Source organism: Ciconia boyciana, chromosome 3 (genome assembly GCF_034638445.1).
Source record: "Ciconia boyciana chromosome 3, ASM3463844v1, whole genome shotgun sequence".
Classification (NCBI taxonomy): Eukaryota; Metazoa; Chordata; class Aves; order Ciconiiformes; family Ciconiidae; genus Ciconia; species Ciconia boyciana.
This window is the reverse complement of record NC_132936.1, coordinates 89,991,330-90,005,631: the sequence shown is the minus strand read 5'-3', so window position 1 is coordinate 90,005,631 and position 14,302 is coordinate 89,991,330. Positions and strand designations below refer to the sequence as shown.

The following is a 14,302-nucleotide window of genomic DNA, read 5'->3' as shown; positions in this document are numbered from 1 at the left end:
CTTAGTTTTCCCCCAAATTTAACACCGTTTTTAACTTTTTAAATCACCCGTATCTGTAGCAAATGGCTGCTTACTAGCATGATGCACTAAAACGTGCTGCTTCAGAGCAAAGGGCTTTCTAACAGTGGTGTACCAGTGCCTGAGTTTTGCCAAAATCATCCGTTTTCCAGCACAGCTAAGAGTGCTTGCTTTTGTTCTGTTAAAAGTGCAGGCACACAGAATACTAAAGAGAGAGAAGAGAAAAGTCATTGGGCAGAAACTTAATTTTTAAGCTGCTGAAATATACCAAATTGCTTTTGTTGTTTGTTGCCTAACCTGAGAGGGGGGCCAAGAGAGCAAGGGGTTTAAAGGCTGTTGTAGCGCAGAGCTGCCTTATTAGAATATGTCCCTAAAAACGGCTGTCAGAAAGAGAAGATGACACTACCAACGAGTGATCCACGTACTGTTTTAAATCCAGTTTTAATCCTTCAGAGCTAAGTTGTACTGTAAGGACAGCATAATACGCATTGTTTTATAGACTCTGGGAAGGAGGGGAACAAAGAAGTGTAGAATTTGTTTCCTGTAATAATTAAGCACTGGATGTTCAAATGTTTTGGATGGCCAACTGGTAGCTCCACTGACTAAAGAGGGAGCCTGAGTTTATAACTGAAGCATTTAAATATCTGAAGTTAACCTTTTTGAATGCCTTGCAGCAATCAAAGAGTCTTTCTTTCTGGCTATTTATTCAGAATGCAATTTTGTGGGTAGGACCTGCCTGTCTTCAGGTTATAAGAGCTTCAAAAGGCAAGACTACTACATTAGTAGTTTCTGCTTCCTACCACTTTTATATTCTTATTTCACTGTGTTTTTCTAAATGTGATGTGATGAATTTTTGGCCTTAGCACTTTATTAGCCTTAATTAGATGCTTGACATCAGACTATTTACTTGCTGCTAGATATCATGCATTCCTTTCCGAACAAAACAGAAACTTCAATCGACTCCTTCCCAACTGCCTTTGCTATCCCTTGGGGTCTTGTTAAGCTTATTCAAGGGTTTTGGCTTCTAGACCACAGTGATTATGAAGTAAGTATGTTACAGTTTAGTGAGACGTACATTGCAGTACAAAGCTATGATCCATAAAATGATTGTTAAAAACTGGTGCTTGGCTAATAACAGGTGATAAAACACGAGAAGCTTTTTTGTAATACTGCCTCGGCATCTTCAGCAATGCATGATGATTTGAAATGTTGTTTTTGTTACTTGGTCAGGAAATTGATTAAAACAAAGAAGAAATCAACTGTAATGATGCTGGGTATCTGAATTTTCAAAGCCATCTGTGTAGGCGGTTTTCAGCAGGCCAGTTGAGCGCTTTCTCAAAAACAGGGGTTTGGGCACTTCAGATGTTAAAACTATGATCACAGCAACAAGATTTGAGACAGAAGACTGCAAAAGTGACTTTTCAACCTAACTCGTGTTCTTTCTGATGCTGAAGGTTGATTTTTGCCTGTCACAACGTTAATATAATCTGTTTGCCTGGGAGAATAACTTCTTGTTTAGTAATGTGTTTATAAAAAGGGGTGTTTGTAGAGAGAGATTGGGTTAAGCTAGAAGAGAGTGACTTGCTCCTTTTAAAACACTCACTGTGTTCTGTATGGCTAACTGAATATTTTTTCTGCAAATACTTCACAATTTTTATTTACATGTCCTGTATCAAGTATTTCATTAGTTAGGCATATCAGTTTGTTTAGCACACATTTGCCCTTACTTGAGAGACTTTGGAATATTTTTGTTGCCTGAGAGTATGCATATATCTTAATGAACCTGATCTCTTAACTTCTACAGAATTCGCTGGCCCTGCTCTTTCATCCAACTACAATCAAAACCGTGGCATGGCAGCATAGGAGAATTATTCAATCCCTCATGTGCCAAGGGGAGCATAGGCCAGCCCTCAGATACATACAGATGATGAAGCCATCAATGTCAAGCAGTAGTGAAGTGCGGCTTTTCCTCACTGTGTTGTTGTCCAATAGGTAAAGACATCTATCCCACCATTTTGGCTTTCAGCTGTTGCGAAAGGCGGAGAACAAATGACACAAAGCATGATCCCCTAAATTTCCTTTCAACCTTGAACCCAATAATTTGGGGGCATCTTTTTGGTCATACTATTAATATTCCTTTACGTCTCAAAACAATCAATTGCAGGTGCATGGTGGAGGCTTGGGGTCTGTTGCAGCACCATAGCACTAAGTTAAACATAGAAGAGCTGCTAAAACACATGTATGAAATCTGTCAGGAGATGGGACTCATGGAAGACTTACTGAAGCTACCTTTCACAGACACTGAACAGGTAAGTGTGGACAAGAAAGAAAATCTTAATCGTTTCTTTGAAAAGAGAAGAGGCGGAATCATAATAGAGTTTTGAAACGTGTTATTTCTCATAGGAGTGTTTGGAGAAGTTTTTACAGACCAATGCTGGTGTTCAGAATCATGAATTTCTTTTAGTCCACCACCTGCAGCGTGCCAACTATATCCCAGCACTACAGTTCAATCAGTCAATGAAGGTTAACCTTATGGTAAGTGTAAAAGTTCTGTCAAGCGTGCAAGTTTCTGTGGGCTGTTACTAACCGTTTTTGATAGTACACAATAAAAATCCTGCTCTGTTTTTTACACCATTCTTAGAATGTAGTATTTCAACACCTTAAGTTACCTACACCTAGTATTTCAACACCTGAAGTTACAGCTGAACCTAGAAGTTGAACAAAATAGTTCACTACTCCAAAGCTACTCTGTGAAGTTATAAATTAAATGTTACAGACCACTGGCGACTGCAATGTCATCTCTTGTATCTTGCGCGCCGCTTTATTTTTCTAGCTGAGAGCAGCCTGGATGTCTATCCGCAGTCAAAATTTGCGTGGTGTTGGTTTTTGTTAGTATTACTGTTTCTGCTTCAAGTTATAGCGTGAGCTCTGCAATTCCACAACTTTCATTTTGCCCCTTTTATGACAGAAATTCTTACCTAGCTTCTGTTTCTCAAAATAGCCAGATTAAATTTTGTGTTAGGTGAACTTCTGTTATGGATCTGTGATGCATTTGCTGTTTTCCAGAAGCATAGTTTTCTAGTGAATCAAGCTTATAAGGTGGTTTTGGAAGTTTTAGGTCCCGCATTTGAAAACTTTCATGCAGCCGGAAGGTGCATGTAGGTAGCTTTTTCTTACTGGTTTTAAGACTTGCATCACTTTGTCCCACGTGATTTGCAGTTGCCCTGTATATTCAGTCATCTCAGACATTGGCGTTTCAGGAAAAACAAGGGAAAGCCTGCTATTTTGTAAGCCATTTGAAAATGGCAGGTGATAACTAGCATATCAGAGTAAGGTTCTGCAGAGTGCCAGAACGGTTTTAACTTAAAGTTGTAGGTTCTGTTGTTATGCTAGTCTTCCTTCCACTTTGCTGAAAATACCAGGTGAAAAGGGTGTGTGCTGATGGGTAGAACTTGCTGCTGTTCCGTGCAGTGGCTGTATTTTAGTGTATCTGTAGAGGAAATCTATTCACTACTTAGAAATAGCACAGACAGTTCTGTGCAATGAACTTCTTGTGATGGGTTAACTTTTTGCTTTACGCTTTTCATTTGTCAGAATGATCGTGACCCTCGCTTGAGAGAGAGAGCAGTTGCCAGAAATTCTATATTAGACCAATATGGCAAGATCCTTCCTAGAGTTCAAAGGAAGCTGGCTGTAGAGAGAGCCAAGCCTTACCATTTGCCTTCATCGGTCTTAAGAGAAGGTAATTTGTAGGGGGGGAAATATAATGGACAACGAGCCATCACTTTGATTACACAGGTCTAATGTTTTGTCCCTCTTGCTTTACAGTTGCAAGACCAAAGCCATTATCAACAGTAACAAAACAAGCTACTGCAGGAAATGTGCATACGAGAGCAACTTTCATCAGTAATGTATTGTCCAAAATTGGAGAAGTCTGGGTAGGAAATGAGCAGAAAGTCAGTTTCTCACAATATGATAGGTAAGCAGCCTTTTAAGAAAGTATAGTCTTGAGCTACGTGCTTGGAGAGAGAGGGAAAAATCCATTTGAATTATGGTTGTGTTTTGGAGGGAAGGTGCACCTGAATAAAGCTTGGCTTGGCTTTTTGCACATATCATAGGCAACATTGAAGAATCAATACATCATAAGTATATTTGGAGAGAGAGTTTTTCTGCTATGATCATCTTATTTATGCAAATATAGATATTTACATTATGGTAAACGTGTTTACAGAATTTAAGGTAGCTGAAACTAAAACAATGATTACCATCAAGCTCTTGGTGTACGGATTTCGATAGACTTGATTGTGTGCTCAAATAGTAATCTTTTACCCCTTCCTGCCCAGTGTCTGCTTCGTTTCTGCCTTTTTCACTTAAAACTAGGCAGAATTATAAAGAGCAGAAAAGAGGCTAGTAGTTGTCAGATGATTTTCCTACAGGTGGTGTGGTCAAGCAAACTTGAATTCTGGTATGTTTGGACTTCAGGGAATGAAAGTCAGTTACATTTTCCTTTTCATTCTAGTCCCCGAGTTACAGAACCACCAGTCATACCACATCCTCTCCCTGATGCAGAGTTGCATGATGCATTTCTTGGGACACCAGTTACAAAATTTTCACGAAAATGTTCCAGGTACAGTGGATCTACAGAATGACTATTTCCAAAAGGTGTTGCTTCCCATATATGTGTGTGTGTGCGCGCACGTGCATGTATATACCCTCCGTGTTTGCAAAGTGTCCTGTTTGCCTTTAGTTTTGTATCTGTTAAAGAAAAGGTCGACTTAGGGACAGAACTAAGTGGAGAATTTGAAGTGGTGCCAGCACTGAAGCGTAGATGAACTTTCTTCTGACAGGAGAATTACATCACTTGTGCAACTGACAATTGGATTCCTCTTGCCTCAGAGGCAGTGATTTAGGAAATTAAGTATGAAATGTAAAGAAATAATTTAAAAAAAAAAAAAGTGCCTGTAACCTGTTCATGGGCCAGACACATCACCCCAACAGTGAGGGTTCACATGTTTTTCTTCTTCATTGAATGTTTTTGTTAGGTATCATGTCAGATTTCTTGCACGCAGCATGATTTTTGTCATTTATTTACTTATTTTTTCATATTCTCAATTGTGCATCTCGACAGATTGCTGGATTTGGTGGTTCGTCCTGTTCCTTCGTGTTCTGCAGCACAGGGTGGTAGCTGGCAGTCACCATGCAGAGCTTCTGCTTCATTCATGGCATCCAGCCCTCTGAAATCAAATATGCATGGTCCCATCTCAGCAAAGAATTTGTCCGGAGCATCAGAGGTGAATTTACTAGAGACTCCTCTTGTGGTTAAGGTTTGTATTTTAAAAAAACAGTAACAACTAACCAAACCAAAAGCCTGTAAACTTTGTTTAAAATGAAACCACCAAAGTATTTAACACAAACACTGTTGGATTCAAACTGTGGAATATTTTCAATATTCCACATGTGGTTACTGTATATAGAGCCCTTTTGGAAGCAGTACGTTGGGAACAGTCTTGAAGAGGGAAGGTTTAGTCTGAAGTTAATTGCAGTATGCACGTTGTCCCATAGCTTTGTGAAATGCACTTGTTTTTATTGCACGGTACTTCGATACTTGATAGCTTAGATACCTGAAGATGCAATCTGTAGCTTAACCATCTCGTTATTTAAGTGCTCAATAGCTCTGAGGAGTTTGACTCGCATCCCCACAAGCAAGATGGCATCTGCTTCAGGTTCTTCCTGCAGCTCAGGGAATGACAACTAAGTGATGTCAGTTAAGTGATGTCAGTCTCTGTCCAATTCAGTGATGGCTTTTTGCAGTAATTTGAGTTATTAATTGTTTGTGTTAAACTGTATTCCCATTCACTGCCAGCAAACTGTTACCATGCAAGGAAATCACATTTCAGCTGTCTTCTTGGTGCTGATCTTTCTGCCTTTGCCTACCTGAACAAAATTGTTGTGATCTCTCTGAATTATGACCTTTTTCTGTGTCTTAAATATTGCCCGTACCGTTAGGCTAGTTTCATTATCCTCCTTTTAAACCCTTTCAATCCTGTAAAATCTTTTTTGAGCTGAGGTAAGAAGACCTGAACGCTTCTCGATGAAGATGTGCAGGGATTTTTACAGCAGCGTCACTTAGTTTAGCCTAGTGCGCGGATTGATTAATTAGTGAAAAAATAAGCTCTCGCTGTAGCTGTGCAGATTGCCATTTCGCATGGCAGTGTTTTCAGTCGCTGTATCCAGGGTGACATCTGAAGTTGGATGCCTGTTAGAAGAGCAGCATAGGAATGGCAGAACTTACTGGCATGGCAGATAACATTGCAGGCAACAAGATGCCATAGCCTTGTTTCTTCAGGAAATTAATTTGAAAAATACCCGTTTATGTTGTCATTAAAAAAAAAAAAAAAAAGCCAAAAGAAACATAAAAAGCATGGGTTTCTATCATTAAGATTTTTGTACCTTTGGAAAAAGAGCAGTGCAGAGGCTAAACTTTGTCCTCTCTGCTGGTACAAACGCAGTTTGTAATTGAAAGGAATAATTTTGACAAGGGAAGTCTTCTGTTTTGAAGATTTAGCTGGTTGGAATTTAAATGTTTTTATTTCTTTTCATAGAGGGCTAAAGTTTTGGCCACATCTGCTTCTGGTTTTCCTGGGTTTACTCCTCAGTCTATTCTAAGGTCCAGCCTTCGCACCACACCCCTAGCAACTCCCTCTGCATCTCCAGGACGATCAGTTACTCCTCCTCTACGAGCAAAAGAACCGAGAATATCTTTCAGGGAAGAGAACTTGAATGCAAAATGGACTGTTGGGGTAAGGTGGGCTGTGATTTGATTTAGATTTTGTAAAAGTTTGCCAGAACTCCTAATATTGCTGATTGGAATTGCAGATCAGAATGGCAGACTTGAATTTGGTGAAAAAAGGTTATGTCAGACCTTCTGTAACATCACGTGCCTGCAGGAACGTAGTCATAGTTAAATGCCAGTGACCTTGGCGGTTTGTACTCAAGTGTTGTTAGGAGCTGTGATTGTTCCAAATTGCTCGTTCAGCTTCCCGCTCTACCTTTTCAAATGGTGGTATGGCAGGAAGGTAAGGACTACAGAGCAAGCCGGTTGTTTGAGTTTGTTAAGCTTTGTGAATTGAACATCTTTGGAAGCAACAAAAGTCACGACCTGCATTTCCTTTCAGTGTCGCTTTTTGCAAGGCTGGCTTTACTTAAATGATGGTAAAAATAGACTCCTGAGGAAGAGAGCTGTACTGTTGTGTGTTCTCTAGCCTTAAAGCTCTCGGTTTTGCTTCTTGCCTTGCACCAGGGATAGCATTCATCTGGCTGTCAAATGAAGTTGGTCCACCTGAAAGTTGCCCCCTTCTACTCCTCCTTTTGTTCTGTCAGTTGGATTCCCTGGTTCAGCTCATCGTGCAGATGCCGAAGTAACGTACCCAAACCAGGGGCAGAACAGGGGCGTGTGCTGGTATCTCCATGTTTGAGCTTTCCGTAGATGTACCAGCAAATTGCCATACTCTGTTTTTATTATACCTTTTATTGCCTGCTATAAAGAGCTACTCAATTGTAACAAGAGGCTCTGTCTCCTAGATGACGTTCTTGCTAATAACACAGTGTGGCCAGATGAATTTACTTGCTCCATGCTACAGGCATAGTGAACACTAAAATAGTTTAGTAGTGCATACAGGTTGAAAAGGCAAGCATAAAAGAAAGAGAAATCTTGAGTTATGATTTTAGGTATGCAAAGCTCCCTCTTCTTGAAAGCACAGTAGTGAACCCAATGAACAGCCTTGAGCTGACAGTGTAAGCAAGCACTTCATCTTAATTCTCCAAGGTCGTGGAAACTCAATAAGCAGTCAAAAGTGTGATTAAATTTTACACTCAGCTTTAGAAGCTAAGATAGTGCTAGAATGAGAACGAACTTTGTAGCACCTTGCTTCAGGTGACACTTGTAAAACTTACAAATATCAGTGTATATGGTTTTTTGTTTGGTTTTTTTTCCTTGCTGTGACAAAAAGCATATGCATGTTACTGATTGTGAACTTTTTTTTTTTTAAAAAAAAAAAAAGGTAACAGAAGATGATAAAGCACTATCTGGAGCTTCATCTGAGCATCATCATGGTGTGGCGGAGGATGCTTGGTCTGAAAGTAGAGATAAACCAAGTCTGTTTACTCTGAGCAATCCTGAGGATGATCGTGCTGAAATGGAAGAGTCTTCCGAAGGCATACCTGGAGATGGTTTGGAGAAAACAGATGTCAGCAAAGAAAGTAGTAGCTTCTCTGCCAGGTCAGACCAAACTACTTGGGAGTATCATGATGCCAAATCACCTGGCGATTTTGAAGATGATGTCATCTTCATAGCTGCTAAACCAGCTAATTCTTCCACTGAAGAAGCTGCCAATTTCCAAGAATCGGAGAAGGAAGAAGACAGTGAAATGCTTGAAGATAAACCTTTCTGGACGGAACAACCAGATTCGTCAGAACCAAGAAAAGAAGCCGGTGTGTTTCACCCTATGATAACCTAAGATTCTGAATTTTTCAACTGTCTTCACAAGGTTAAATTGCTGATGAGCGCAACGGTTAACGATGAGCGTTCACAAGTGTCCTAGGCACTTCCTTGTCCTAGGCTTTTAAAATTGCCGCTCTGGTTTGAGTCCTTTTTTAGGTATCCTGGACATTATGAATGTATACTGCTTTTGGCCGGTGCTTCTTGTGTGTAATTGCAGCTGAGAGGCAGCAGTGATTTGTGGGAGTTTTGAGAGGGATACAAGTTGAAAACTTAAGCTTCTGGTGATGTTTTAGGGCTACTTCTGTAGGCTGCAGGTTTTTAACAGCGAGTTTAGTGTATGGTGTGCTTTGACAAGATAAGATTTTTTTTTTTGTTCCCTCCATTTTTATTTTTTTTTAACCACCTCCTTAGCACTCAGTTAAATAGTTTTCTTCTGGAAGTGAGTCTGCTTGTGTGTCTGCTTCTCACTACAGCTATGCTTGCTCTTTTTGCTGTCTCAACAGCTTATGCAGCCTTTTGCAAACCTATTTCAGTTGGTCTTTGGTAATTCAGCTCAATTCAACTCATTCAAGCCAGTCCAGCTGCTGAGGGTGTGTTCATACGAGCAGGTCTGCTGGCAGATGAGAAGAGATGTAGCTCACTAGCTGGTGAGCAGTGATGAAGAGCTGGGAATGAAAGTAGTGCAGGAACAGGGAGAAGATGTGCAAACACAGCTACAGTCAGTATTTGACAAACAGAGCTCGGTCCGTTCAACTCCTTTTATAAAAAGGAAGTTTGCTCTTGCGGGGACATGTGTGCAAGTGTCAGAGTTCTGTGGCTGAGGTCTTGAAACGGTTCCTAGCAGTGAGCGTGTACTCCAGGATCAGTGCATCATATGCAGCCGGATTCAGTCCGAAGTCTGAGCTGATTCTGGAGGATCCTGGAGAGTGATTGTTGCTATTGAAGTTCCTCAGCTCCTTTTCTTTTGAAATAACAGGCTTGCCCAGATAGGGACTCCATGTACATGGGTAGCAGGGGTTCTCCAGAGCTGAGTGCTTCTAGGAAGACAGCTCAAAAGTTTTGCCTGTCCTACTGTAGATGTCTCGTATTGGGACAAGAAATCAAAGGTGCTTTTTGTTAAAAAGAATGGTGAGGTGCTAATCACTAAAGAATAACCTTATGAAGAAACTTGGTCGTTGCTGGACTATGGTACAAAGAGTTCTGTAGGATTTCAGTACCCTGGAAGCATTAGAGGGCAGTCAGTAGAGCTCTTGTTTGGCCCGAGCTAGCAAAATTACCCCAGTCCTGCACACTGTCTGCAAAGGTAATTGCTGGATGTGGAGGAAGCAGACAGTAGGAACAAAGAAGAAAAGGAGGATGTGTCTAAAATGGAACCTGTTGAGACCAAACCAGGTTAGCAAGCAGTTGGGTTTCAACACCACCAGTCAATCTCTAGAGAAAAGAACAAGAAAAGTCCTTAGACGCCTTCTTGTAGAAGAGGGGAAATGGAGTCAAGAAAGGAAAGCAGCATTGCTGGAATGAGAGAAATATCCAAAGGGAAATAAGAACACTTACTACCCAATTTTAAGAAGGAGGGATGTTTTCTGCAGTTTGTATGTATTAGGTCAGTAACATAGCAAGTTTAGTTTGCAAGCAGAATATCAGTGTTTCTTTGATATTTTGATCTCTTTGGTCACGTTGTTTTCTTGACTGAAACGATGCATCAGACTTCTTGTTTTCCTGGAAAGACGAATTCAGACCTTCTGTGCATTTGAAGTCTTGGTAGCATTATTTTGTTAGATCACTATCCTAGATGACATGCATAAAGGCTCACTTCAAAATCCTATGAGCCTTTTAAAAGAAGTGATGTTAAGTGCAACAGGGAAGTCATCCACCTGTCTCTTTTTGCAGGGTTTGTGGAAGAGTCAAATGCTGAATGTCTTACCCTTCCTGAGGATGGTAAATTGGTGTTTAAAGCTGCTGAGGCTGCTACTTTTGGGAGTGCCAGTGAGGGGTAAGTTTAGAAAACAGATACATCTTTGGGTTCACACAACATGTAACTGCTGGCTCTCCTGTGTTTGAAAGCCATGATTTTGACCTGGTATTGGTTCTTTCCTGTGTTCTCCTATCTAACGGCTTTTCTATTCCTTTCTGTCTGTGACCAGAACAACTGATTTGGCATGACTAGAAGTCAAATTGAGTCGCTGTCAGTTTGAGCCTTTTTTCTCAAATCATGGCAGACCCCAAAGTATGGTGATAAAGACTCCCTTCACCAGGCTGTATACACCTTTTTACAGTTTGAGGGTTACTAAGCAGATACTGTGAACATAAGCCCTGCTTTTGTCTGAAACTCCTGTAGCTACAAATTACGCCTGGGCTTCCTGTAACGTTAGTGGGTTTATCTGGGGGGTTGAGTACTTTCTGGCAGGATTTTATGCACTTGTTTTCCCTTTTCTGTGTGTGCTCAGTTAGCATCTATTGGTTTACGGCAAGGAAAGCAGCTTTCTCGCCAGGTACTTTCAAAGCTGCAATTGCTTAGTGATAAAGACAGCATGCCAGCCATGAAATAACCCCTAATTTCAAGTGGTAACACACACGGGTGCAAACGTTTGTTCGGTTTGTTCTGAACCTCCCATATAGCAGTTGCGCTCTTTCCACAGAAGACAAATAATCTATTATTCTTGAATACAACTCTGTTGTTATGATATTATCTAGTGTTAGATAGCTGGGCAGAATGTTAAGTTCTTGGTTCATGGCATAAAATGAGCCACAAAGTGACTGTAGCTGTGTTGGTAAAGGCATTTCTAATTTTTCTTAATTTTTTCTGTTTGGAAACGTGAAGATTTCACAGTGAGAAAGTAATGTGTAAAGCTCTTCAAGGTTTGTTTTGAAGCTGTATGATGAATTTCTCTCTTTCTGTTCATGAAGTGAAACAAACCAGCGGGAGTCCACAACGCCCTCTGCATCAGAAGAAAAAGCCGTAGCAGTTGCAACAAATGCACAGCTTTCTGAATCCCCGGAGGCAGACAGTGAATGTAGGTACAGTATGTTGGAGATGTTGTGTGAGTTAAGGTAGCTGAACTCCTGAAGTAAAATGTGGAGTTTGCCATACCACGAGAGGTGTCTCGGACTGAAGTACTGCTGGCATGTTACTGCTAACTTTCATTAAACTGTAGAGAGAATACCCTCCTCGGAGAAAGTCCTTGTCGAAAACGCACAGTGAATGTTCCTCTTCTTGATAAAGATTTTGAGAAAACTGGTAGAATGTAAACTATTAGAAGGAGCGATCAGTATTTATTTGAACGTTGTACCCCACTACTCATTTGTGTGCTGTGGGGATCTGCTGCTTGAGTCACTATTTTAAAAGATGATGCATCCTCGGTATTCCGGCTGTGAAGAAGAACTAGCTATCAGTGTGCCTTTCCAGCCACCCTGTCCTCTGCTGTTCTTTTTCTCCACGGACTTGCCAGCTGATTTTCCCCTTCCCCCTTTTCTTTATTCTTTTTGGGGTTTTCTTTTTTGTTTTTTTTTTCTCCTCCGTATTGTGGGGCTGCCTTCTTTACCAGATAGACAGTTGTGGCTTCTAGGTTTTGGAGAAAGCCCAATATATGTGGCAGGATGGAGAACTGTATTGTTGGCTCCTGCTCCCTCTGTTACTTGCTGTTGCTTAAACCTGAGTGGTTTACATAGCAGATAAGTTACAATGATATAAATCTCTTCCAGCTGTGATAAGTATTCTTGACAGTGAGGATATGGTCAGTACTCCTTCAGAAAATCGCCTTGAGGGGAAGCGCGTGGATTTACCTGAAGAACGTAACCGAGAAGCAGCTGAAGTTGAAGAAAATGTTCCTTTTCCGCAGGAAGAAAGAACTGTTTCTAACAGTCTTCCTAAAACTGAGGAAATTCATGTAAGTAAACTATTTTCCCGTTTTGCAACTTGAGGGCAGTCCTGTCTTACTGACAATTAGAAGGCACCCAAAAATGTCTCTGTTTCTTTAGCTGGCTAGCAGAAGTTAAAACCTCATTACGGAAGGGCAGATACATTTTTCTCCTATGCATTTCCTGTCCCTACAGCAGAGAATGGAACCTGTCAAGACTTGGGGCTTTGAGAGCTGTAGTACTACCAAAAAATGCCTAACCTAAAGGCAATAAGAAAAGTTGGGGAGTGCAGCTTTTTGATACTGGGGGCCATTTAGCGAATGACAATATGACGTGGGAACCAAACTCATTTTCAGAATGATTTAGGTGCTTCAGTCCTTTACTATTTGTTCCTTATTAACATAAACAGAATTCCCAGGAATGAGTTAATTTCAGTGTCAAGGTATTCCCAGCTTCTTAAAACTCTTGGGCTTTTGGGGGTTGGTTTGGTTTTTTTTTCTTGTAAACCCATGTTTTTTTAACATCTAAACTTTGTACAATATGAATCTTAAAAGGTTGTTCACATGGACTGAAAATGAGAACTAGGGATTCTCCAGTTGTCCCAGGTTCTTCCCCAGGTTCTTCCTTACTTCTGCTGGGGCTGATGAGGTATTTGGAGTCATTGTGGATGTCCTCTAAGTACCATATAGAGTAGAGCGTCAAATTCCTGTAGGATTACAGTCACAGGAATTAACACTAGCCAGAGTGAAATACAAACTGAAAGGCAGGCGTACCACACAGACATTGGTCTTCAGTAAGGGACAATGCTTTTCAGTGTCCCAGATTTCAGATGAAGTTAAATAGGCAGTCACTTATTTAGCTGGTCTCAGCTTTGGGGTTTAGGACAACACTGTAGAGAAGATGATTATAGACTTGGGAATACATAAATCACTCATGGGAGTAGGTGGAAAATTTGTGATGAGAAGAAGGGAGCAGGTACCTGAGACGGTCACAAAGCTCCTGCAGTCATTCACGTAGCAGTACAGTGGAGGTTTTTCTGCTTTTGTTGTAACTGGTTCTTACTGATTTAGATGTAAACACCTGGTTTGGGCTTGTCTACCTCCACCGAATTTAGGACAACCTACTTACTGCTTTCTTGTTTGCAGATTTGTAAGCATAAAAGGAAAGTTTAGGTGGACTCGTATGTCTTGAATTTAGTTTTGAAGCAAGGCATGTTGCTATAACATGATGCTTTAGCAACTTTTGACAAGGCAGGAGGCAAGAGAATAAGCAGATTCTATGGAGACTCCTGCTGAGCGGCTTCTTCCTTCTGCCATCGTTGGCTAGCACTGTCACTTAGAGGGCTGGGCAAAGGTCCCTCCACATTGATTAAATTATCTGGGCCATTTGAGTCGCTGGAAATACGTAACGGATACTACTTTGGTTCTCAACATAAAAGCTTGAGTATCTCATGTGGGTCTAGAAGGAAAGACTAATTGCTCAGTACAGGGAACTACAAAACATGAGACGGAGGTATTTAGAATATATGTGTTGTCTCATGCAATCCAAGTGATTCCTTGCAGTGCAGTCCTGAGTTGTGGGCTGTGATACCTGGCCAGTTTGAGTGCGTGTTGCGGTGACAGCTGTTGTGACTGCAGCTTTAAACTTTGGGGCCATAACTGTATTTTACCCTGTTAGATGCAGAGTCGGTCACTCTGTGTGGATTTGTGGTCAGGCCCGAGAGTACTGCAATGTGATGATTACTGCCAGTTGTGTATACAGCTTGGATTGTAAAACCGCTCACTTTGTTCACGGGTGGCGGCAACTCGTTAGTCATGAACAGAACTATCAGAAATGGAGCATGTGACTGCATACACTGAATACTCTGTTCTCTGTCCCTTAAACGCATAAGCTTTTAGCTGTAGTAGAGAGTACATTGTACGCTTC

General features: G+C 40.9%; 1 protein-coding gene across 1 annotated transcript in view; it reads left to right on the top strand.

Annotated features, from left to right (window-relative positions):
- The window catches only part of LOC140649898 (protein ELYS-like), a 64,094-nt gene that overhangs the window by 31,225 nt on the left and 18,567 nt on the right, over window positions 1-14,302 (top strand). Inside the window, exons 20-32 of the mRNA XM_072857734.1 lie at window positions 917-1,063; window positions 1,823-2,010; window positions 2,183-2,327; window positions 2,422-2,553; window positions 3,613-3,760; window positions 3,847-3,997; window positions 4,538-4,645; window positions 5,147-5,342; window positions 6,621-6,818; window positions 8,079-8,508; window positions 10,409-10,511; window positions 11,426-11,532; window positions 12,221-12,405. Coding sequence (XP_072713835.1) covers window positions 917-1,063; window positions 1,823-2,010; window positions 2,183-2,327; window positions 2,422-2,553; window positions 3,613-3,760; window positions 3,847-3,997; window positions 4,538-4,645; window positions 5,147-5,342; window positions 6,621-6,818; window positions 8,079-8,508; window positions 10,409-10,511; window positions 11,426-11,532; window positions 12,221-12,405 — 2,238 coding nt within the window. The remainder of the gene's footprint in view (window positions 1-916; window positions 1,064-1,822; window positions 2,011-2,182; window positions 2,328-2,421; window positions 2,554-3,612; window positions 3,761-3,846; window positions 3,998-4,537; window positions 4,646-5,146; window positions 5,343-6,620; window positions 6,819-8,078; window positions 8,509-10,408; window positions 10,512-11,425; window positions 11,533-12,220; window positions 12,406-14,302) is intronic.